This window comes from Vombatus ursinus, unplaced genomic scaffold (genome assembly GCF_900497805.2).
Source record: "Vombatus ursinus unplaced genomic scaffold, bare-nosed wombat genome assembly UNPS02014959.1, whole genome shotgun sequence".
In the NCBI taxonomy this organism is placed as follows: domain Eukaryota; kingdom Metazoa; phylum Chordata; class Mammalia; order Diprotodontia; family Vombatidae; genus Vombatus; species Vombatus ursinus.
Genome location: NW_020954737.1, coordinates 1,635,083 through 1,660,916, shown reverse-complemented (window position 1 = coordinate 1,660,916; position 25,834 = coordinate 1,635,083). Strand labels below are relative to the sequence as shown.

General features: G+C 35.8%; 1 protein-coding gene across 4 annotated transcripts in view; it reads right to left on the bottom strand.

Moving 5' to 3' along the window:
• Window positions 1-25,834, bottom strand: part of IQCB1 (IQ motif containing B1) — a 67,089-nt gene that overhangs the window by 17,700 nt on the left and 23,555 nt on the right. For all 4 annotated transcript variants that reach the window (XM_027845204.1, XM_027845201.1, XM_027845203.1 and 1 more), the window contains 3 exons: window positions 23,041-23,147; window positions 18,189-18,298; window positions 8,993-9,135 (listed from right to left, as the gene is read on the bottom strand). In XM_027845204.1, the coding sequence (XP_027701005.1) occupies window positions 8,993-9,135; window positions 18,189-18,298; window positions 23,041-23,147 (360 nt within the window). The remainder of the gene's footprint in view (window positions 1-8,992; window positions 9,136-18,188; window positions 18,299-23,040; window positions 23,148-25,834) is intronic.

Here is a 25,834-nt window from a genome sequence, read left to right as displayed (position 1 = left end):
TCTTTGTGATCCCATCTGGTTTTCTTGGCAAAGATACTGGAGGGGTTTGCCATTTCCTTCTCCAGCTCATTTGACAGAAAAAAGAAACTGAGGCAAACAGAATTAAGTGACTTGCCCAGGGTCACATAGTTATTAAGTCTCTGAAGCCAGATTTGAACTCACAAAGATGAGTCTTCCTGACTCTAGGCCTGGCACTGTATCCACTGCTCCACCTAGCTGCCCTCCAATTGTTTAGATCTGTTTTTGTGTGAAAAGGTTTTTGTGTTTGTAAAGTATTTCAAATGGAATTTCTCTATCTCTTCCTGCTGGGTTTTGTTGATAATATATGGAAACACTGATGATTTATATGGTTTTATTTTACATCCTGCAAATGTGCTAAAGCTGTTAATTGTTTCAACTAGTTTTCAGGTGATTTTCTCAGGTTCTCTAGGTATACTATCATATATTGTAAAAAGAGAGATAGACTTCCGTGTGTCGGAGCCAAGATGGCAGAGTAAAAAGGTAGTCGCTCTCACCCTCCCCTATCCACCTCTGAAAGCTCCGAAAATATCGCCCCAGGAAAGACCCTGGAACAGCTGAACCAGAAGAAAGACAGGTGCAGCAGTCCAGTATCCCAGGTAGCTTGAGGGATTAACGGGAAAGGCTCTTCTCACCCTGGGGGAAGGGGAGCAGTACTGAATGGGAGGGGTCCCAGCAAGCTAGTGGAAAGGCCCACTTTAGCACACCAGGAGGAGATCCTGAAATCCAGGTGGTAGAGCAGGCAAACACCAACACCTGGACCTCCGAGCACCTCAGTGAGGGCAAGGGAACTGATGGAAACCAGCTCAGAAAACCACCAGGTGCCTCGGCATTCTACAGCAACCGGGTTTCCCAGTGCCTCAGCAAAAATAAGGGAAGCAGCACTACAAAGGGCCCCAGGCAGATAAACACCCTGCAACATCCATCTGAAAGGAGCTGAAGAAAGCGAAAGGAAAGGAAAAGCAGGAAACCTAGAGTCACCCTAGAGTTCTAGCCTTGTTGATTCCAGCCCAACACCAGGTAAGCTGCCAGAACCCTACAGCCTCCAATTACCAGCACTGGAGCCCCCAGCACACAAAGCCAGTGACCAAGACCTAGGCTCCCAACACAAGAAGCTTGGGTCAGTGCCCTCTGCTCCCCAGCAGGAGAGCTCAATCTCTTTAAAGGCCAGGGAATAAGCAAACACCACGAGCAAAAAGAAATGTACCATAGATTCATATTGTGAAAACAGTGAAGATCAAGGCAGAAATTCTGAAGAGGACAACATTGTCAACAAACCCACATCTGGAACCTCAAAAGGGAATATGAACTGGTCTGAAGCCCAAAAAGCCTTCTTAGAAGAACTCAAGAAGGATTTTAAAAGTCAAATGAGAGAGGTAGTAGAGTCCTTAAAAAATACAATTGACCAACTGGAAAAAAGTACACTGAAGAAAACAAGTCCTGAAAAAATACAATTAGCCAACTGGAAAAAAAGTACACTGAAGAAAACAAATCCCTAAAAAAATACAATTGGCCAAATGGGGAAGGAGGTGCAAAATCTAATAGAAGAAAACAATTTGTTAAAAATTAGAATTGGGCAAATGGAAGCTAATGACTCTATGAGAGAGCAAGAATCAATCAAACAGAAACAAAGAAATGAAAAAAAAATAGATGAAAACGTAAAATACCTCACTGGTAAAACAACTGACCTGGAAAATCGATCCGGGAGAGACAATTTAAAAATTATTGGTCTACCTGAAAATCACAATGAAAAAAAGAGCCTGGACAGTATCTTTCAGGAAATCATAAAGGAAAACTGCCCTGAGGTCCTAGAACAAGAGGGTAAAATAGCCATAGAAAGAATCCACTAATCACCTCCTGAAAGAGATCCTAAATTGAAAACGCCAAGGAATATAGTAGCCAAATTCCAAAATTACCAGGTCAAAGAGAAAATACTGCAAGCAGCCAGAAACAATTTAAATATCATGGAACCACAGTCAGGATTACACAGGACCTTGCAGCTTCTACATTAAAAGACCATAAGGCATGGAATATGATATTCCATGAGGCAAAGGAGCTTGGATTACAACCAAGGATCAACTACCCAGCAAAAATGAGCATGATCTTTCATGGGAGGAGATGGATATTCAACGAAATAGGGGACTGCTAAACCTTCCTGATAGAAAGACCAGAGCTCAACAGAAAATCTGATCTTCAAATACAAGACTCAAGACAGACATAAAAAGGTAAATGGAACAGAAAGATACAATATGTTAATAAGGGCAAACTTTTACATCCCTACAAGGGAGGATGACACTTGTAAATCTTTAGAACTGTACTGTTATTACACCGCGTTGAAGGAGTATACATAAAAGGGGTGGATATAAATTGACTTTGATGTAATGATAAAAAAAAATCTAATCAAGTGGATTAAATGGATCCAAGTAAGTGAATTAATCTGATCTAAGAAAATGTACTGAGAAAGGAGGAGGCAGACAAGGGTAAATTACATTCCAGGAAAAGCCACAAAAAACTATTACAGCAGAGGGAAAGAAGGGAGGGAGATGAGCATTGTTTGAACCTTACTCTCATTAGATTTGGCTCAAGTAGTTAGGTGTAGAAATATAACTTGCCCTATAGGCAGTATGAGGGAAAAGGGGAAAGAAAAGGGAGGGAGGATAGAAGGGAGGGAGGATAGAAGGGAGGGAAGAAACTGTAAGGGCAAAGTGGAAGAAAAGGGAAAGGGCTAACAGAAGGGAGGAGAGACTGAGGAAGGCGGTGGTCAAAAGCAAAATACTAGTGAGGAGGGAAAAGGAGAAAGGAGAAAGAAAAGCATAAACGGGGGCGGGGGAAAGGGGGGAGAGAAAGGATGGAGAGAAAGACACAGATAGTAATCATAACTGTGAATGTGAATGGGATGAACCCTTCCATAAAACGGAAGTGGATAGCAGAATAGATTAAAAACCATAATCCTACAATATGTTGTTTACAGGAAACACATTTGAAAAAGAGTGACACACACAGGGTAAAGGTAAAAGGCTGAAACAGAATATATTATGCTTCAGCTGAAGTAAAAAAAGCAGGGGTAGCAATCCAGATCTCAGACAAAGCAAAAGCAAAAATAGATCTTATCAAAAGAGATAAGGAAGGAAACTACAACCTGCTAAAAGGCACCATAGACAATGAAGAAATATCATTACTAAACATATATGCACCAAATGGTATAGCATCCAGATTCTTAGAGGAGAAGTTCAGGGAGTTACAGGAAGAATAGAGAGCAAAACTATATTAGCGGAGGACCTCAACCTCCCCCTCTCTGAACTAGATAAATCTAACCACAAAATAAACAAGAAAGAAGTTAAGGAGGTGAATAGAACATTAGAAAAGTTAGGTATGACAGACCTGTGGAGAAAACTGAATGGGGATAGAAAGGAATATACTTTTTTCTCCACAGTACATGGCACATACACAAAAACTGACCATGTACTAGGGCATAAAAACCTCATGATCCAATGCAGAAAGGCAGAAATATTAAATGTATCCTTTTCAGATCATGATGCAATAAAAATTATACATAATAAAGGGTCATGGAAAGATAGAATAAAAAATAATTGGAAACTAAATCTAATCCTAAAAAACGATTGGATCAAACAACAAATCATAGAAACAATCAATAACTTCATTCAAGAGAATAACAATAATGAGACAACATACCAAAATTTATAGGATGCAGTGAAAGCAGTTCTTAGGGGAAGTTTTATATCTCTAAATGCTTGCATAAATAAAACAGAAAAAGAGGACATCAATGAATTGGGCATACAACTAAAAAAACTAGAAAAAGAACAAATTAAAAATCCTCAAACACCAAATTAGAAATATTGAAAACGAAAGGAGAAATTAATAAAATTGAAATTAAGAAAACTATTGAATTAATAAATAAAACTAAGAGCTGGTTTTATGAAAAAACCAATAAAATAGATAAACCCTAAAAAAAGAAAGAAGAAAACCAAATTACTAGTATCAAGAATGAAAAGGGTGAATCTACCACCAAGGAAGAGGAAATTAAAACAATAATTAGGAACTATTTTGCCCAAGTGTATGCCAATAAATTTGACAATCTTAGGGAAATGAATACATATTTACAAAAATATAAACTGCCCAGATTAACAGAAGAGGAAGTAAAATACTTAAATAATCCCATCTCAGAAAAAGAAATTGAACAAGCCATTGATGAACTCCCTAGGAAAGAATCTCCAGGGCCAGATGGACTTACATGTGAATTCTATCAAACATTTAAAAAACAATTAATTCCAATACTACATAGACTATTTGGTAAAATAGGTGAAGAAGGAATCTTACCAAATTCTTTTTATGATACAAATATGGTGCTGATACCTAAACCTGGAAGAGTCAAGACAGAGAAAGAAAACTATAGACCAATTTCTCTAATGAATATAGATGCGAAAATTTTAAACAAAATATTAGCAAATAGATTACAGCAACTTATCGCAAGAATAACACACTATGACCAGGTAGGATTTATACTAGGAATGCAGGGCTGGTTCAATATTAGGAAAACCATCAGCATAATTAAGCATATCAACACCAAAACTAACAGAAACCACATGATCATCTCAATAGATGCAGAAAAAGCTTTTGACAAAATACAACACCCATTCCTATTAAAAACACTAGAGAGCATAGGTATAAATGGAGTCTTCCTTAAAATAATAAATAGCATCTATCTAAAACCTTCAGCAAGCATAATATGTAATGGGGACAAACTAGAAGCATTTCCAGTAAGATTGGGAGTGAAACAAGGATGTCCATTATCACCACTGTTATTCAATATCTCACTGGAAACGTTAGCTTTAGCAATAAGAGAAGAAAAAGAAATTGAAGGTATTAGAATAGGCAAAGAAGAAACAAAGCTATCACTCTTTGCAGATGACATGATGATATACTTAGAGAACCCTACAGAATCAAGTAAAAAACTACTTGAAATAATAAACAAATTTAGCAAAGTTGCAGGCTATAAAATAAACCCACATAAATCATCAGCATTTCTATATATTACCAACAAAGTCCAACAGCAAGAGATAGAAAGAGAAATTCCATTTAAACTTACTGTAGACACTATAAAATATTTAGGAGTCTACCTCCCGAAACAAACCCAGGAACTCTATGAACACAAATATAAAACACATTTCACACAAATAAAGTCAGATATAAATAATTGGAAAAATATCAATTGCTCATGGGTAGGCCGAGCTAATATAATAAAGATGACAATTCTACCTAAGCTAATTTACTTATTCAGTGCCACACCAATCAAACTACCAAAAATTATTTTATAGAGTTAGAAAAAATAATAACAAGATTCATTTGGAAGAACAAAAGGTCCAGAATATCAAGGGAACTAATGAAAAGAAATGCAGGGGAAAGTTGCCTAGCAATTCCAGATCATAAATTGTAATATATAAAGTAGCAATCATCAAAACTGCTTGGTACTAGCTAAGAAACAGAGTGGTGGATCAGTGGACACAGTAGTCAATGACTATAGTAATTTATTATTTGATAAAACTAAAGACCCCAGCTCCTGGGATAAGAACCCACTCTTTGAAAAAAACTGCTGGGAAAACTGGAAAAGAGTATGGCAGAAACTAGGCATTGATCAAAATCTCACACCATATACCAAAATAAAGTCAAAATGGGTTCATGATTTAGGTATAAAGGCTGATACTGTAAGCAAACTGGGACAGCAAAGAGTAGTTTACTATTAGGTTTACGGAAAACAGAAGAATTCATGACCAAACAGGAGAAAGAGAAGATTATGAAAAGCAAAATGGATAACTTTGATTACATTAAATTGAAAAGTTTTTGCACAAACAAAGCCAATGTAACTAAGATTAGAAGGAAGGTGGAAAATTGGGAAAGAATTTTTACAACCAGTCTCTCCGATAAGGGCCTCATTTCTAAAATATATAGAGAATTAAGTCAAATTTATAAAAATACAAGTCATTCCCCAATTGATAAATGGTCAAAGGATATGAACAAGCAGTTCTCAGATGAAGAAATTAAAGCCATCTATAGTCATATGAAAAAATGCTCCAAATCACTATTGATTAGAGAAATGCAAATCAAAACAACTCTGAGGTACCACATCACACCTATCAGAATGGCCAACATGACGAAACAAGAAAATGATAAATGTTGGAGAAGATGTGGGAAAATTGGAATGCTAATGCATTGTTGGTGAAGTTGTGAAATGATCCAACCATTCTGGAGAACAATTTGGAACTATGCCCAAAGGGCTATAAAAATCTGCATACCCTTTGACCCAGCAATAGCACTTCTAGGGCTATATCCCAAAGAGACCATACAAATGGAGAAAGGACCCACATGTACAAAAACATGGATAGCAGCTCTTTATGTGGTGGCAAAGAATTGGAAATTGAGAGGATGCCCATCAATTGGGGAATGGCTGAGCAAGTTGTGGTATATGAATATAATGGAATACTATTGTGCTATAAGAAATGATGAATAGGCTGACTTCAGAAAAACCTGGAAAGACTTGTATGGTCTGATGCTGAGTGAATGAGCAGAACCAAGAGAACGTTGTACACAATAACAGCCACGTTGTTCGATGACTAATATTGATAAACTTAACCGTTCCCAGCAATACAAGGATCTAAGACATCTCCAAAGGCCTCATGATGGAAAATACTATCCACATCCAAAGAAAGAACTATGGAATTTGAATGCAGATCGAAGCATACTACTTGTTATTTTTTTTCTCTTCTGTTGAGTTTTGTTTCCTCTTTCCGGTGGTTCCTCCTATTGGTTCTAGTTCTTACTTACAACATCACTAATGTGAAAATATGTTTAATAGGAATGTAGACGTACAGCCTATATCAGATTGTGCGCCGTCTTGGTGAGGGTGGTGGGGAGGAAGGGGGAGAAAAATTTTAAACTCAAAAGCATATGGAAGTGATTGTTGATAAATCAAAATAAATTAATAAAAAAATAAGCATCAGAATCAAAAAAAAGAGATAATTTTGTTTCTTAATTGCCTATTTTTATTCCTTCAATTTCTTATTCTTGACTTATTGCTATAGCTGTAAAAGAAATTTGGGTTCTTTGCCTACTTTCCCAAATATTTTATATAGTATTGGAATTAACTGTTCTTTAAATGTTTGGTAGAATTCACTTGTGAATCCATTTGGTCCTGGGGTTCACAAAAATTTTTTAAAGGTATTTCAACAGGTTAGTCAAGAGGTGACAATAAGGGACCAAACAAGGATAGAGGACGTATACAAGAGATATGGCAAAGGTAGAACTGACAGGATTTGATCACAGACCAGGTGAATGAAAGTAAGGAGTCTAGGATGACACTAAGGCTTTGAGCCTGCGTGAGTAGGAGGATGGGTGTGCCCAGCACAGTAATGAAGATCTTGGGAACAGTCAAATTAACAAGCACTTATTATGTGCTTACTATGTGCCAGGAGCCATGGTAAGCACAGAGGATACAAACGGACAAAAAAAGAAAGACAATTCCTACTTTTTTAGAGGGGTGGGGGAAAGTAATGATTTCTGTTTTAGCCATGTTGAGTCTGAGATAAATCTAGGACCTCCAGTTCGAGACGTCTGAAAAGCAATGCAGAACTGAAGCTCAGGAGAAAGACTAGAGCTGGATATACAGATCAGGAAATCATTTATATAGAGATAATTCAGCCCCGGAGATGATGCGATCATCAAGTGAAATAGTATAAACAGAAAAAAGAAGAGGCCCCAAGACAAAGCTTTGGGGATAGCTCGGCCTACCCATGAGCAACTGATGTTTTTCCAATTATTTATATCTGACTTTATTTGTGTGAAAAGTGTTTTATATTTGTGTTCATAGAGTTCCTGGGTTTGTTTCGGGAGGTAGATTCCTAAATAAGTTAATGGGCATGGCATGGATGAGGAATCAGCCAAGGAGACTGAGGATAGTTGAACAGAAAGGAAGAGAACCAGAAGAGAACTGTGTCCCAAAAACCTAGATGGAGTAGAACATCAAGAAAGAAAAGGTGATCAACATTATCAGTGCTACAGAGAAGTCAAGATGGATGAGGCTTGAAAAAAAAAAAAGGTCATTATATTTGCCAATTAAGAGATCACTGGTAATCGAGAGAGAGTTATTCAGTTGATGAGGATGGAAGCCAAACTGCACAAGACACAGGAGAGGAAGTGGAAACACTGAGTACAGATGGCTTTCTCATGGAATTTTGCCATGAAAGGGAGGACAAATATATGATAACAGCTAGCAAGAATAGGAGAATGAAGGTGGAAGTGAAGGTTTTTAATTGTGGGGAAGACATAGGCAGGTTTTGTAGGAGCAGGAAAGGAGTAGTAGAAAGTGAGAGAATGAAAATAAAAGACAGTGACTGATTCAGTACAGAATTGCTTACTTGGAACCCCTGGTGGCTTCTGAATGAACAAATGTTTTTATATCTCTTTCCTGGATATATAAGAAATTGTCAAAGCTGAATGGTACATGCCTCATAGTCAGCCCGGCTTCCCTTTGCTGTCCCATCACTAGTGGGAGTCTTTTTTTTTTAAATGGGAATGTTCTTTTTTTTTTTGGATAATTTATTTATTTTTAATTTTCAACATTCACTTCCATACAATTTTGAGTTTTAAATTTTCTCCCCTTTCCACTCTTCTCCCTCCCCCAATGGGAGTCTTAAAATAAAGTTTCTACCTATCTATATTGGCCTGCTTAAACACGGACTTTTGATTTTTCCTAGTTTGGTTGACTACATTAACTAATTCATCTTAACTAAAGGAAAGGGTAAAACCTAAGAGTCTTTAAACATCTGAGAAATGAACAACAAATGAGAATGACTGAATAAGTCTGTGATAAAAAAAAAAGCATTGGAAAAATAGTTTTTCAGTAATAGGCAATTACACGGTAACCTCTTACTCTTACACAACTGATATTGTCACCACTTGCCTGGATTGACTATTTCCAGCAAATTTAGCTGATGTTCCCGGGATATTCTCATGGCTCTTTGTCTCTGAAGTTGCAACTGTAACCTGAGGCCCTCTTCTTCCTTCTGCTTCTTTAGTTTCAGTAGCTGTTTTTCTCGTTTATTTCTAGTAGATGGAAGTATTAACAGAGACTTTAAAATAGTATTAAAAAATCATATGGCTGTAAAAATGTCATTCAGTAATCAAATCTGCATTGTCTTGGCCAACATTTATAAAAATGCCTAGCATTCTTTAGTTATTCCTACTCCTTTCTATCACCTCTAACATCCCTAGCAAAGAGAACCAGGATATGTAAAGTCATCACTTTACAGGGTTTACATTTGTCCAGCACTCAAAACATTGTTTATTTTTTCTTTGCACACTGCTCGAAATGAGGACATCCCCTCACCAAATGAACAGGAATACCCAGGAGATAATCTCATCACGAATGACCATACTTGCCTGATACTTAGCAAGTCACTTAACCATTCAGGGCTTCAGGCAACTAAGGCTGGAAACTGCAGAAAAGACTCTGTGTTCTTTAAGATAGTTTCCCATACCAATAAAATCATAGTTTACCTTTCTACCCCTCCAGCCCACCACTACTTTATTTCAAATTCAGTATGGCAATAGAAAGAGCAAAGGACTAGCAGCGAGCAAAAACAAATTCTAGTCTAGGGTCTAGTGAAAGTAATTTCACTGAGCCAACTGGATCAAGTCCTCTTTGGGTCCTAGTTTTTTCTTTTGTAGACTATGGTGTCTGGACCCTGGGGGGAGGAAGAGGTTGAGAACTAGGATTGAACAAGATGATCTTTTAAGGCCCTCCTTACTCTGAAACTGTATGATTATATAAGATTCATATTTTTTTTAAAAACAACACTGGGAGTAAAATAAGCAAAGCAATGTTCAAATCATTCTTGAATTTTCAGGTATATTTTTCCCTTTTTGGTGGTCTCCTCCTTCTCATTTGGCACCCTACCTCACAGGGTGCTGTCTGCAATATCCAAAGCCCCCTACTGCACAGTTACACAGTGGTTTGCCCTACAATCCTGTTTTTCTAATCTTTTCTCAATTATAATTACTTCTCTTTTTTCCCCATTTCTTCAGGGACAGCTTTGTTAGACAAATAATGAATTAATCTGATAAAGTAATTTGAATTAAAATATTAACAGTTTAATGTATCCCTTCTCTCAGATGTGAACAGGGACTTAAAAATACCTTAACACAAAGGAAGATTTTGCTGTTATTGAGTTGTTTTAGTCATGTCTGACTTTTTGTGACCCCATTTGGAGTTTTCACCATTTCCTTTCTCCAGCACATTTTACAGATGAGGAACTGAGGCATAGAGAGTTAAGTGACTTGCCCAGGATCACACACAGCTAGTAAGTGTCCAAGGCCTGATTTGAACTCATGAAAATGAGTCTTCCTGACTCCAGACCCAGTGCTCTATCCATTGTGCCACCTAGCTACCCCACAAGGAAGGACTAATGTACAAATTCCTGTTAAAAGGGTATATGTAGATAAGTGAGGAATTTGGGGCCAAGCAAACTGTTAGAAACCTCTCAAATTACATCATGTAGGAAAAGTTAACATTTCACTGTCATATTCCTTGCACAAGCAAAGCCTTAAAGAAAAATGAAGATTGGCCACAAGTCTAACAAGAATTTCCAGAACAGCTGAAACATTAATGAAGGAGCTGAAAATGATTTAAAAAACCAAATGAGAGCTATGGAAGAAAGCTATGAAAAGAGAATTAACAGCTTAGTAAAGAGGGTACAAAACCTCACTGAAGAAACTAACTCCTTGAAAATCAGAATTAGCCAAATGGAAGTTAATGACTCCATAAGACACCAAAAAAATAACATAGCCACATCACAAGGCTAAAAACAAATGTCTTGAAAACAGATTAAGAAGAGAATTTAAGAATCACTGAACTGACAGCTGAGAACAAAAAAAGAGCCAAGACATTACATTTCATGGTATATTATAGGGAAACTGCCCAGGTACCTTAGAATCAGAGGGCACAGTAGAATCTGAAAGAATCCAATAGACATTTCTTTCTTTCTTTTTTTTTTCTTTTGCTTTTTGGTGAGGTAATTGGGGTTAAGTGACTTGCTCAGGGTCACACAGCTAGTAAGTATCAAGTGTCTGAGGGTAGATTTGAACTCAGGTCCTCCTGACTCCAAGGCTGGAGCTCTACCCACTGTACCTAGCTGCTCCCCAGTGGACATCTCTTGAAAGAAACACCAAAATGAAAAATTCAGAACTCGCAGGTCAAGGATAAAATATTGCAAGCAATCAGAAAAAAAACTCAAGTACTATGGAGTCCTAGTCAGGATCACACACAATTTAACAGCCACCACTATTAAAAAGAGGAAGGCTTAGAATGTGTCATTCTAGAAGGCAAAGAATCTAGGATTATAACAAAAAATAATCTACACAAAAAAACTGAGCATAAAGGAGGAAAAACTAACATATTAACAAAATAAAGGACTTTCAAGTATTCCTGATGAAAAGACCAGAGCTGAATATAAAATCTGACATTCAAACACAGGACTCAAGAGAAACATAAAAAGATAAAAATGAGTGAGGGACTAAACAAACTATTTACATTCTTCTATGGAGAGATGATACATGTAATGCTTCAGAAGTTTATCATCACCAGGGATCTTAGAGGGTGTCTAATTAGACAGAAAGCCTGGGTATGATTCTATTATGTTTGATTTCAAAAGAAGCATAGAAGGGTGGGAAAGGAGTACAACATGAAATGAGGGAAGGTAGAAGAATGGGGAAAATTATCTCACATAAATAAACACAAAGGAGTACAAGGAAGAGTTTATAAAACAGAGGCGATTCTGAGAAAAGCAGACAACATCTGAACCTCATTCTCAGCTGAATTGGTTCAAGAAGAAAGGAATAGGGGCAGCTAGGTGGCGCAACAGATAGAGCACTGGCCCTGGAGTTAGGAGGCCCTAAGTTCAAATCTGACGTCAGACACTTGACACTTACTAGCTGTGTGATTCTGGGCAAGTCACTTAACCCCAACTGCCTTGCCAAAAAAAAAAAAAAAGAAAAGAAAAGGAAGGAAAGAATAAAAATACACACACTACAGAAACTCATCTTACCCAACAGGGAAGTAGGAGGGAAATGGGTTAAGAGAAAAGGCAGGAGGGGAAATATTAAGAAGAAGAAAAATTAAGGAAGACAGTGGTCAAAAGCAAAACACACTCTTAGAGATGGGAAAGGTAAAAAAAAAGAGCAGGATAAATAAAAGAAAATAGGATGGAGGGAAATACAAAATTAGCAGTTATACTATGAATGGGCTCAATTCACCTATAAAACAGAAGATACTAGAATAGATTAAAAATCAGATTTCAACAATATGTGTTTACAAGAAACACACTTGAAATGAAAAATAGAGTTAAAATAAGGGGCTGAAGAAGAATCTATTATGCTCCAGCTGAAATAAAAAAGGCAGGAATAGATACAGTGAACAAAGCAATTTATAGGAGCTATTTGCCCAACTATATGCCAATAAAACTGACAATTGAAATGAAATGGATGAAAATTTATAAAAATATAAATTGCCCAGATTAACAGAACAGGAAATAGAATACTTAAAATAACCCTATTTTATAAAAAGAAATTGAACAAGTCATAAATGAACTCACTAAGAAAAAAATTCCAGGACCAGAAGGACTGACAAGCAAATTCTACAAAACATTTAAAGAATAATTAATTCCAATATTACATATATCATTTCAAAAACAGTTAAAGGAGCCTTAACAATTTCCTTCTACAACACAAATATGGTCTCCATACCTAAACCTGTGAGAGTCAAAACAGAGAAAGAAAACTATAGACTAATTTCCCTAATAAATATCAATGCAAAACTTTTAAATAAAATACTAGCAATACAAAGATCATTCATTATGACTGGGCTAGATTTACACCAGGAATGCAAGACTGGTTTAACATCAGGACAATCTGAAGTATAATTGATCATATTAACAACAAAAATCATATGATAATTTCAATTGATGCAGAAAAAGCTTTTTGACACAATACAACATTCATTCTTGTTAAAAACACCAGAAAACAAAAAAAGGCATCTTTCCTTCTTATAAATATCTATTTGAAACTAAGAGTAAGCATTTTGTGTAATGGGGATAAGCTAGAAGCCTTTCCAATAAGATTGGGGTGAAGCAAGGATGTCCATTATTACAATTATTATTCAATATTATACTAGAAATGCTAGCTATAGCAATAAGACAAGAAAAAGAAATTGAAGGAATAAGCATAAGCAATAAGGAAGGAAAATTATTACTTTTTACAGATGACATGATGGTTCACTTAGAAAACCCTAGAAAGTAGGGTTAATAGAGAGTAAAATAAAAAACTGATACATTTAACAATTTTAGCAAAGTTGTAGGATATTAAAAAAAACCCACATAAATCAACAGCATTTCTCTACATTAACAGAAAAATCCAGCAGGAAGAGATAAAAAGGGAAATTCCATTTAAAATAATTACAGACAGTATAAAACACTTACTAGTCTACCTGCCAAGACACACAAAGAAATTATATGAACATAATTACAAAACATTCCATACAAATACAGACAGATATAAATAAGTGAAGAAATATTAATTGCTCATAAGGTTGAGCCCATATAATAAAAATGACCATATTACCTAATTTAGTTTACTTTTTCAGTGCCATACTAACCAAACTACCAATGAAGATGTGAGAAAAAATAAAAACAAAATTCATCTGAAAGAATAAAAGTTAAGAATATCAAGGGAATCAATGGAAAAAAAATGGGGAAGGAAGGTAGGGGCTAATATTATCAGATCTCAAAGCTGTAACCAGCAAAACAATTTGATACTGAGCAAAATGGAGAGGTTGATCATCAGAACAGATTAAGTTCATAAAGATAAAATGACCACAGAATACTAGTGTTTGTTAGACCCAAAGATCCTAGCTTTTGGGGAAAGAACTATTTGACAAAAACTGGAAAAGTAATCTGGCAGAAACTATATATATGCCAACATTTCACACCATATAACAAGATAATCTAAAATTTACAAGAATAAAAGCCATTCCCCAATTGATAAATGATCCAAGGATATGAATAGGACATTTTCAGAGGAAGAAATAAAAGTTATCAATAATCCTATGAAAAAATGCTCTAAATCTCTAGAGAAATTAGAGAAATATAAAATAAAATAACTTTGAAGTACCACCTCACACCTATCAGATTGGCTAACAGGAGCTTGATTTTGATTCTTGGCGAAATTCTAGAACATACTACCAAAAGGTTGGTGAGTGAACATGTGAAAAAGGAAATAGTGATAGCAAAGAACATGAAACAAAGTGGGTGTCCACCAATTTAGGAATGGCTGAATCAACTATGATAAGTGGATGTAATGAAATATTACTGTGCAAAAAAAAAATAATATAATTCCAATAAACAAAGAAAGATGCATATTAACTGATGCAGGATGAAATAAAAAGAGAAAGAAGATATTCAGTGACTACAACAACGAAAAAAGTACTAAGAGGAAACTGAATTTAGAGTTATCCTAATAACTCTCGGTCTCAAAGAACAGCTAATAAAATGTATTTCCCTTCTCTTTGCAGAGGCAGGGGGATACTAGGACATAATGTTACAAACATTAGCAGATAAAGTCATTTTATCAATTGTTTTTACATATTTATCTTCTGTGTTACAAGTGACAGTTTAATTTTAGGGATAGGAATTATATCCAGAAATGACTATGATGAAAAAGCTAGAAGGAAGCAATAAAATTTATTGAAACAGGAGAGAAAGCACTGGTCATTAATATCTAGTATAATTTCATCAAAAATAGGTAATGCCAAACTCACGTCATTTTCTTTTACTGACAGGTTTGCAAGACTAATAGATCAGAGAACTCTAATAGGTTTGGTATCCTTGGGTTGTAGGCAAAGCACTTAATGAAATCTCATGTTATCCCTGTTGACAAGTTAGAAAGATGTGGGCTATTAAAGAGTAGTTAGGTTGACCGAGAGTCAGCTGAATTACTAAGGATTAGCTCTAATAAACCAATGTTGATTTGGAAAGATCTTAGAGGAATGCTTCAAGGATCTATGTTTGACCCTTGTGTACTTTTTTATCCATATTTTTTATTTATTTTTTGATCAATATTTTTATCAAGGACGTTAGTGAAGGTGTAGGAGGAATGCTTGTTAAATTTGAAAATGACACAAAAACTTGGAAGGATGAGTATTATTGAATGACAGATTCGTGATTCAAAAAGATCTTAAGAAGATCAAGCTGAATCTAACGATGTAAAATTTCACAGGGATAAAAAAAAGGGTTCAACAATCACCTTCACAAAAACAGAATGAGGGAAACATAGTTAGACAACCATTGTGTGAAAGACATTTGGGTTTCTTTTTACTGGCCCGCAAGCTCATTATGAGTCAACAATGTGAGATGGCAGCTGGAAAAAAAAAACAAAAACCAAAACTCGTGTGATTTTATTGGTCAAGAGACGAGAGAGAGAGAGAGAGAGAGAGAGAGAGAGAGAGAGAGTGTGTGTGTGTGTGTATCCAGGCGCCAGTTCCCATCACACTCTGCCCTGATCAGACCACATCTAGAGTATTATGTATAATTCCTGATACATTTTAGGAAGAACATTGTAAGCTAAAGAGTATAAGAGGAGGGGTAACCAGAACGGTGAGGGGGGGGCCCTACAAATCATGCTATATATAATTCTACAAGCATTTATTAAATACCCAATATGTAACAGCAACTATGCTAGGTCCTGGGGGTACAAAGACAAGAATGAAACAGTCTCGGCCTGGGGAGAGAAATCCCCACAAAATCCATGTATATAGACAAATTAACATATATAGGGATAAAGACTTGATCTGTGATTTGATTTATTAAAAGGAACTCCTAGATGGTGAAACTCCCTCTACCAATACAGCTTTGCAACTCACCATCATAATTCCTAGAACACTGCAAAGTTAAGTGACTTGCCTGGGGTCACAAAGATAGTATATGTTAGAAATGGGACTTGAACACAGATCTTCTTGATTCCTAGTTGAACTTTCTATCCCCTAAAATACATACACACACAGAGTAATGAGAGGAGAATAACAAGTAGGTGAATCAGGAAAGGCCTTCTGAAGGGGGTGGCACTTAAGCTGAGTCTTGAAAAGAGACAGAGACTCCAAGGAGCAGACAGAAGGAAGAAAGAGGCCCAGGGGAGGCAAAGGAGAGGTAAGAGAGAAAGCATGCGGGGAAAGCCTTGGAAACAGAAAATGGAATGTTATGTAGGAGGAACAACAAGTGGGCCAATTTGGCTAAAATCTTAAGATGGCATAAGGGGAGCAATGTATAACCATCTTGGAAAGGTAGAAACTAGATTGTGAAAGACTTTAATAAGAAACTGGGGAGTTTATATTTGATTTTGGAGGCAACAGATTCTATATAAAGCCACTAAAGTTTTTTGAACAGGGGAGTAACATGGTCAAAACTGAGCTTTAGGAATATTCATCTGGTAGCTATTTGAAGCCTGAATTGGACAGGGGAGAAGCTAGAAGCAAGACAAACTAAGAGGCTACTGCAATAGTTCAAGTGAGAGGGGATGAAGACCCGAACTATGCTGGTTAACTATACGGAGGAGAGAAAAAGGAACATGATAAGGAATCAGAGAACTTTGTACAGAACATATATAAAAATGGAACTACTAAAATACATCTACCGTTGCTAAGCCGTCTTCTGCTAGGAACTGGACAACATTTGTCTTACTACTCTCCACAGAGTTGGTAAGACCTGCATCAGTGACACTCTGTATCCTGCTACTGAAAGCTGTGCAAGAGAGAAAGCTGTATTTTATTTGTGAAATTGTGAAGCACCATCAATGACCCCAAGCTTCTCTCTGAAAGAAAGCACCACAATTTTGAGCATCAATATTTTTCTAGTGATAGTTACAATCCATGGAATATCATAGTCTACAAGGAATCAAAATGTACTAGGTGTAAATGGGCTGTGGCATATCATAAATGCTGAAGAATGTGCATGAGGTTAAGTAAAAGATGTAATGAAAAGATTACATAAACAGAAAACTGACTTATGTAGTAAAAACAATGGATAAGAAAGAAAAATAAGAAATGAAAACAGAATGAAAATGAAAACTCCAATCCTTTATACTGTATTTTAACACTTTCCCCCTTCCTCTACTTTTTTTGTCATATTTTTCTTTCATACTCCTTTTCTTCAAAGTATACTTTGAGAATTGAGGAAAAATATTTTATATTCTTAAGTGTGCCTTGAGATTTTGTATAATTTTATTTGACAATCACATGCTTTATACTAGGGTGATTTTTGCTTATTTCAACCCCTTGCTTTACATATGACATGACTTGTTGACTAGCTCCAGGGAGCATTATTGTTTTAATCTTATCATAACTGAGAAATGCAGCTGGTGGATTTAAATTACTGAAAGCAGGATAGTTTCATATGTATAATTTGCTAACTGCTCCTGATGAGGAAGTTTCACCTGCAAGTTTCCATGACAAATAAAGTCAGATCTAAACACCAATACAGAGGTGTCCTGAAAGCTTATTTTTTACTATTTTTTCCAATGCTTCAAAGAATGTGTGTATGTGTATATTTATACTTACATTTACATACTAGGGGGTAAGGTGGGGTGGAGAAAGACAGTAAAACCAGAAATCTGCCCAAGTTTTTTTTTAACACTCTAGTCTTGCTCTTACTCTTACCATAATTAACAGATATAATTATAGATATTAAGGACTGAACCAGTCAGAGAATTATCCACTACCCTCTACAAATATAGACCTGACCCATTAGAGTCTTATATAGGGAAACATCAAGTCCCTGACATCTTATGCTCCAACCTGAAAATCTGCTTGAGCTGAAGAAGTTACCTCAGAAATTAGTGAGAGCTAACTAAATAAAACAAAGGGATTCAAAAATCACTAAAACTTCAGTTTCATCTATATATGTCTCTGACAGAGCTGTCTCTACTCACTGATTGACCTTCATTCCTCTTTTCCGAGACATGTAAAGAACTGTACAAACCTTAAAGTGCTACATAAATGCGAGTTATTATTGTTACTATTATTGTTACTATTATTGTTGTTGTTCACATCCCTTTACCTGAAATTCCTCTGCAAAATAGTCACCGCATATGGCAGTCTCTTGATTCTCTTTCTAGTCTGGAAACCCTTCCATGCAGCCTGGATCTTGTAAGCTGCTTGATAAAATTTCTGAAATTTAATACCAGAAAAGGAATTTAAAGGATTTTATTTTCATTTCAGTTCCTGAAAAACAAGTCTTAACAAGAAGTTTTTATCTCAAACAGGAAATATGGTAACATCTGCTTTATACTGAGCACTGCTGCTCATACTCAGAGCAGCCATAAAAAGGAAAGCTTCTCTCTTCAATCTATATTGTAATAAGTTATGCAAGCAGTAGTTAGAGAATATCTAAAAGAGATTAATTCAACACAACCAACAATTTAAAGGGCAACTTCAAAACTTATCTCCAAAATGTCTTTCTTGATTAGCCCTCCATACACTAATGTCCTCTCTGGTAGGTTTTACTACTCTGCTTATTTCAATGCTGTCTAATACTTGACTCTTTGTGCCTTTAAATCATTTGAGAATTTTTGCAGCATAGTCTTATATCTCATACTGACAGAGAGAATGACTGAAGGAAGTAGCAACAACAGGCAGGAGAAGGTTCTACAATTGCTCTTAAAAAAATATCCAGAAGACAAGTCAAGATGACATAGTAGCACAAAGAAGTACAATTAAGCTCTCCACAAAGTACGACTATTTCACAAAGATTCGACAACACATTAGATTGAGTTCTGATCAGGAAATACAAGAAAAAACAGTCTCAGTGAGTGCTATTTCCAGCCCAGATCATCACAGGGAGAAAAAGATCTGTCTACAATGGGGACAAGGTCTTGTCAAGAACATCTGCAGAAAGGCCTCAGCAATGCCTATGGCAAGAACAGGGCACAGTCCTAGCTCAGAGGAGGCCTGACTGTGCAAGAAGCAGGGACAAGTGGCACCTGAAAGCTCTGGCACTCACTCCTCAGGGTTGGGTCACAGATTAAGATGGAGGAGAGGACTCTGGTTGTCCAGGGCAAGGAATGATCCCAGACCTTCAGATGTGTATTGCAAGTACAGAAGCAAACAGGAGATCTGTGGCTCTGAGGCCAAAAAAAAGTTTCAAGTCAGAAAGTAACATGGAATGAGCAAACAAATAAACAAACAAAAAAGAATTATAACATAATGAATTATTTTGGTGATGTGGACATTCAAGATATAAACCAAGTGAATGATATGAAAAGCCTCAAAGAAAAACAGAGCTTGGTTACAAGTTTAACTAGAATTTCTGGGAATGATGAAAAGAGTCTTAAAAAAGAGCTTAAAATGATTTTGTAAATTAAATGAGTGCATTTGAGAAAAAAATGGAAAATAAAAAAGAGCTATGTCAAAAATAATTAGAAAGAGAATTAACAGCTTGAATCAAGAGGTATAAAGTCTTACCCAAGAATCAGACTCCTTGAAAATTAGAATGGAGCAAACAGAAGTTAATGATTCCAGGAGATAAATATTAAAACAAAGTCAAAAGACAGAACCAAACAGGAGAAAATGTAAGATATTTCCTGGTAAAAACAACTACCCTAGAAAACAAATCAAGGAGAAAAAAATTGAGAATGCCTGGACTACCTGAATGCCATAACCCAAAAAAGATATAATATTTAAAGAAATCATATAAGAAAACCTCCTAGATCCCTTTGAACCAGAAGGCAAAGTGAAAATAGAAAGAATTCACTGGTCACTGCATGAGTGAAACTACAAAAAGAATACTCTAAGGAACATTACAGTCAAAATCTAGAGCTTCAAGGTCAAAGAAAAAGTACTGCAAGCAGCCAGAAAGAATTTGTATCAAACAACCACAGTCAGGATCATTCATGATTTAGCAGTCAATACTATAAAGGAGGGAAGAGCTTAGAAAATTACATTCCAGAAGACAAAGGATATAAGGCTTATAAACAAAAATAACCTATCAAGCAAAATTAAGTATAATGCTACGGGGGAAAAATGAACCCTTAATGAAATAAAAAACTTGCAAATATTCCTGATGAAAAGATCAGGGCTTTGTAGAAATCTCAAAGTTCAAACACTGAAATTAAGAGAAACATAAAATGGTTGATGTGAGTAAGCAATCATAAGCAACTAAATAAGGATACAATAACATTGTATAGTGCCTGGCACATAGTAGCTTAATAAATGCTTATAGACAGACTAATGTGAAAAAGGAAAAGGGAAGGGGGAAAGATTTATAAAGTGTCTGCTATGTGCCAGGTACTATGCTAAGCACTTTTTACAAATATTATCTCATTTTATCCTCACAACAACTCTGCAAGGAAGGTGCTATTATTATTTTTATTCCCATTTTACAGTTGAGGAAACTGAGGCAAATGAAGGTTAATGACTTGCGCAGGGTCACAGAGCTAGTATATATATGAGATCAAATTTGAATTCAGGTCTTCCTGATTCTAAGCCCAGCACTTTATCCATTCTGCTACCAGCTGCCCACAATAATATAGGAAAATGACAAATTTGTTGCTTCCAACCCTATCATTGTCAGGAGTCTAATTAGATGGAGAGCATAAGAACTTTTTTTTTTAATGCTTTGATGATGTTAAAAGAAGAAAGGAGTTAACATATCTTGACAAAATTATAAGTTCCTTGAGGACAGGGACTGTCTTTTGCCTCCTTTTTGTATCCCCAGCACTTAGCACAGCGCCTAGCACATCATAAGTGCTTAATAAATGTTTATTGATTTGATGTTTCTAAAATCTGCATTTCTAAGAATCTGACATCAGAGAAATCAATAAAATAAAATATAACAATATATCATAAAATAAAAATACAAGTAACATAACACATTTAAATGATTTAAAATTTAAAATTATCCTTTAAATCCCATGAAATGGGCTCCCACCCCAGCTCTTTTGACTGGTACCTGAGTGAGAGGCCCAGCTCCCACATAATTATTCCAGCAAAAAAACTCTGAAGTTCATATCAAACTGCATCATGATTAAGACATCCAGTGAGGAGTCATAATAAGCTATTTCTGCTACTCCAGAACTGCACAAAAGCTACCCAGCATCCTATGGGCAATAGCAAAGTCATCTTTTCCCCACTCTACCAGCAAAGCCAGTGTAGGCAAACAAGTAGAGCCTCACAGGGAGTTTAGAGACTGCCAGGAACTAGCAGAAAGCCTCAAAGTGGGAATCTTCAAGCCCCAGGGAACCACAGGAACCAGCAACCAGCACAGTGCCACAGCCCTCAGACATAACAACTCTGAGGTCCCTAACACTCTGTCCTAAAACACCAGAGAAATCCCTGAACACAAAGTATCCTGGACCTCAAAGATACAGGCAAACACAGGAACTCAATGCAAAGCCAAGCAGGCAAACTTCTGGTAGGGAGAGGAGCATGGACTTGGCACTAAAAGCCAGAGATGAGTAAATGAAAGCAAACACTAGCAAGGATCAAAAATTACTGCAGACCTAAAGATTCCCAAAAATGAGTTAAGTAACTTCCTAACAGTTATAAGCAGAGACCTAAAGGGAAAAAGTGGGTTTTCCACAGGGATTATATAGAAGAAATGAAGAAGAAATTAAAAATAAGAGCTCTTGAGAAAAGAACTGAAAGGAGAATAAATGCCTTAAAAGAGAAAACGGTAAACTTTACCCAAGAAATGGATTCCCTGAAAATCAGAATAGGCCAAACAGAAGTCAATGACTCCATGAGAAACCAAGAAATACTAGTGTAAAATCAAAAGACTGAAAAAATAGAAGAAAATGTAAAAAACTGACCTGGAAAACAGGTCAAGGAGAAATAATTTAAGAATCACTGTGTAAGCCAAGAGTATTTTCAAAAAGCTGGACACTATTTCAAGAAATCATGAATAAAAACTGTTCAGATCCATTAGAACCAGAGAGCAAAGTAAAAATAGAAAGAATCTTGAAATCACCTGCTGACAAAAATTCCAAAAGGAAAAGTCTTAACAATGTCATGGCCAAAATCCAGAGCTTCCTCATCAGTGAAAAAATATTCCAAGTTTTTGGAAAAAAGCAATTCAAGTACCAAGAAACTTAGTCAAGATCACTACACACCATACAAGACCACTGTGTGGACCCTTTTTGCTTAACTGTGCTTATTTGTTACAAGAATTTTTTCTTTCTCTAGGTTTTTTAAATTATCGCGTGCGTTGAGGGGAGAGAAGGAGTCAGCAATACTGATGCCTGCCTCACCGCCAAAAAAAGAGGGCCACTGAAACTTTTCAAAAAATGAACAGAAGAAAACAAAAGGAAATTCAGAAAGAAGTACAGACATGGAGAACAGCTTTGAAAGTATTATGTGGAATTTATTGTATACTTTAAAAAAAAAGTAGTATGAAATAAGAGATGCATGATTTCATAGGCAGTCTTCTTTTCATTTTTCTGCTATAACTTTGGAAATGCTCTTTTAGAGGGCTTAAGTTCAACACTTAATATTTTTTTAAAAAGTGCAAGTTATAATCAATGCAGGTTGTAACAAATACGCATATTTGCAAAATGTCTATTAAACTGAAAGGCAAAAAGAATGATGAAATGATCCTAAGTGAAAGGAGAAAAGGTACTGATAAGATAATATTTTTGTACAAATTCTGACAGCTGATATAGTAGCATCTATAGGCCATAAAGCAGTGAGTTGAATAGTCTACTGTAACTTGAAATCAAAATATTAACAGTTTAGAGTTAATTATAAATAGGATGATATGTATTTGTAGACTGGAGTATTAATCTGAGGGGCAAAGACCTCACCAATCTGATAACATTTCTCAAAGAGAAGCATATTTACTAAAAGAATTAGAAGAGAATTCGGAAAATAAAAAAGTCAAATCAATTAACAAACATATTGTGTTAATTATTCAATACCTGATCTTCTTCCTGGTAGACTTCAGAAGATAACAGACTGCGAAGCTGTTTAAGTTCTTGGTCAATTTCTTTCCCAGACCACTGCTTATTTAGCATACTTTTAAGTCCTAGAAATTAATTTTCAAAGGCATTCTGAGATTAAAACAGATTGTTCTTCAGCTAATTATCAGAAAAGCATTTCTATCAAATTTAAGACTTTTAAATTTAAAAAAAAAAGCCATCGTATTTTCCCTTTCTCAGTGTCAAAATTAAAGTGTCGAGATTCTTTCTATCCTTATCCTGATAAAAGCCAAGGTAACTGACTTGAGGGTTACTAGATGGTATATTTAAATCCATCAATGAACCCAAATATAGGAGAAACCACTAAGTAGAGGTATAGATGAAGAACAGGCACATGTCTCTGCTTGAGGACACACAGAAATAAGAATGTACTGAGTGACTAACATATGGTTAGTACTAAAGGAAGGGTCTAAGTTAAGTAAAGATGTTATTCTCCTGTGCAGTTTCTAGCAAATCCACAGGCTCCTTGGCAACATCCAAAATTTTATTATGAGAGGTGCTGTAATATTGATGGTGACTCTGTTTTCTCAATTGAGAAAAGTACCCATGTAAATTCTCTAACTCTATCTCTAAGAGGTAAAATAGAGATAAGTCATAAGGTGTTCAATACATATGCCCAACGCACATTAGTGTTTTCCACCGGTGAGAAAGACAATGTAGCATGCACAATTGCCAAAGTCAGGTTTTCCAGTGTTGGTGTAATTTCCTTTGAGATAGCCAATCTTTTCTAGGCTTCAGAATCTCTTCATTGGACAAGTCTTGAACACTGATAATAATTCCAAAAATTCTGGGTGGGATATACAACTAACATTACTCAGATACTATTTAGAAAAAGCAAGAAAAATTATGGTCAAATTCTATTATAATAAGTTCCATGGAGCATTCATATTTTGTAATTTGAGAACTTTTAATTAAGCATTTTCTCCTCAGCATTATAACCTAAAGTTCTAGCTATCCCGCCTTACCTATACAAACCTCATACCCATAAGCTGTTATTACTTAGTTGTTTTCAGTTGTGTCTGACTCTTTGTGACCCCATTTTTGGGTTTTTTTTTTTTTTTTTTTTTTAGCAAAGCTATTAGAGTGGTTTGCCATTTCCTTCTCCAGGTCATTTTACAGATAAGGAAACTGAGGAAAACAGGCTTAAGTGATTTGTCCAGGGTCATGCAACTAGTAAGTGTCTGAGGCCAAATTTGAACTTAGGTCTTTCTGACTTCAGATATGGCACTCTATGTATTGTGCCACTTAGCTGCCCCCATGACTGTGGCACCCAAAGCTAAATGATGTTCATACTAATGACTCTGGCTGTGCCAGCCTCCTTAAGTGATTTCTGGATCATTAAATTACATATGATTATATTATATATAATTTATATTATATTCACATAAATTATATTCACTATTGTTTTAGTGTTAAGTAGATTTGGATTCTAATACAAATACTACATTGCAGTTCCTTCAAAATCTATGGTTTAATGGTATATACTATCAGTTTTGGTTAATGTCTTGGTTAATTTAACAATTTAACTAAATTGTTTTTTTCCCCTCTTTTATTCTTTGTAACAAGGGATGGCTTTCAGGAGAGGGGTGAAGGAAGAGGTAAGATTTGGAAATTAATGGGATATAAAAACAAGAGACATCAATAAAATTCTTATCTAAAATAGCAAAAAAAATTCATATTTTATCTAAGAATGCATAATTAACCAGAGCTCCTTATTTTTGAGAATATTAAGTAACAGAATTTATTGGATTAAATACATTATTCTCATTTGTGTGAACTGGAGATGGAACAGAAAGTCACAAGTGGCAAATTATAAAGTTAGAAGGCCAAAGGGAAAGGCAAAGAAAAACTCTCTCAAACCTCTCCTCTTAGCTTCTTGATCTACTGTGTTATTTAAGAGTTGTTCCTCCCTTCTCCTCTCCCCCCCACACCAGTGTTAGGGACAAGGGAGAGGGAAGGGAATAGACTGGCTAAGAAAGTTGAAGGATAACTGCTACTTGATGAAACAATAAAAGTATCATGAAAAGCTCAATTATACTTCAGTTACTCTCCTTATCTATCTGCTGTGTCGAGAACAAAATCAGGTACCACTAGAATTCCCCTCTGTACCCCAACTTGTGATTTCATTTGTCTAGAGAAGTCCCAACATAAAAACTTCCTTAATTAAAGCAGACCTGCAACTGTCCTGCAACTTAAAGTCTTAAAGATTTGCCCGGACTCACACGTACAAAAACATTTATAGCAGCTCTTTCTGTGGTGGCAAAGAATTGGAAATTGAGGGGATGCCCATCAATTGGGGAATGGCTGAACAAGTTGTGGTATATGAATGTAATGGAATACTATTGTGTTATAAGAAATGATGAGCAATTTTTTTTCTCTTCTGTTGAGTTTTGTTTCCTCTTTCTGATGGTTCCTCCTGTTGGTTTTAATTTTTACTTACAACATCACTACTGTTAAAATATGTTTAATAGGAATGTAAATGTACAGCCTATATCAAATGTGTGCTGTCTTGGGGAGGGTGGTGGGGAGGAAGGGGTAGAAAAATTTTAAACTCAAAAAGTTTACGGAAGTGATTATTGATAAATCAATAAATTAATTAGTATTAATTAATAAAAAACTTTTAAAAAAAGAAATGATGAGCAAGCAGATTTCAGAAAAACCTGGAAAGACTTTGAATGAACTGATGCTGAGTGAAGTGAGCAGAACCAGAACCTTGTACACAGCAACAGCCACA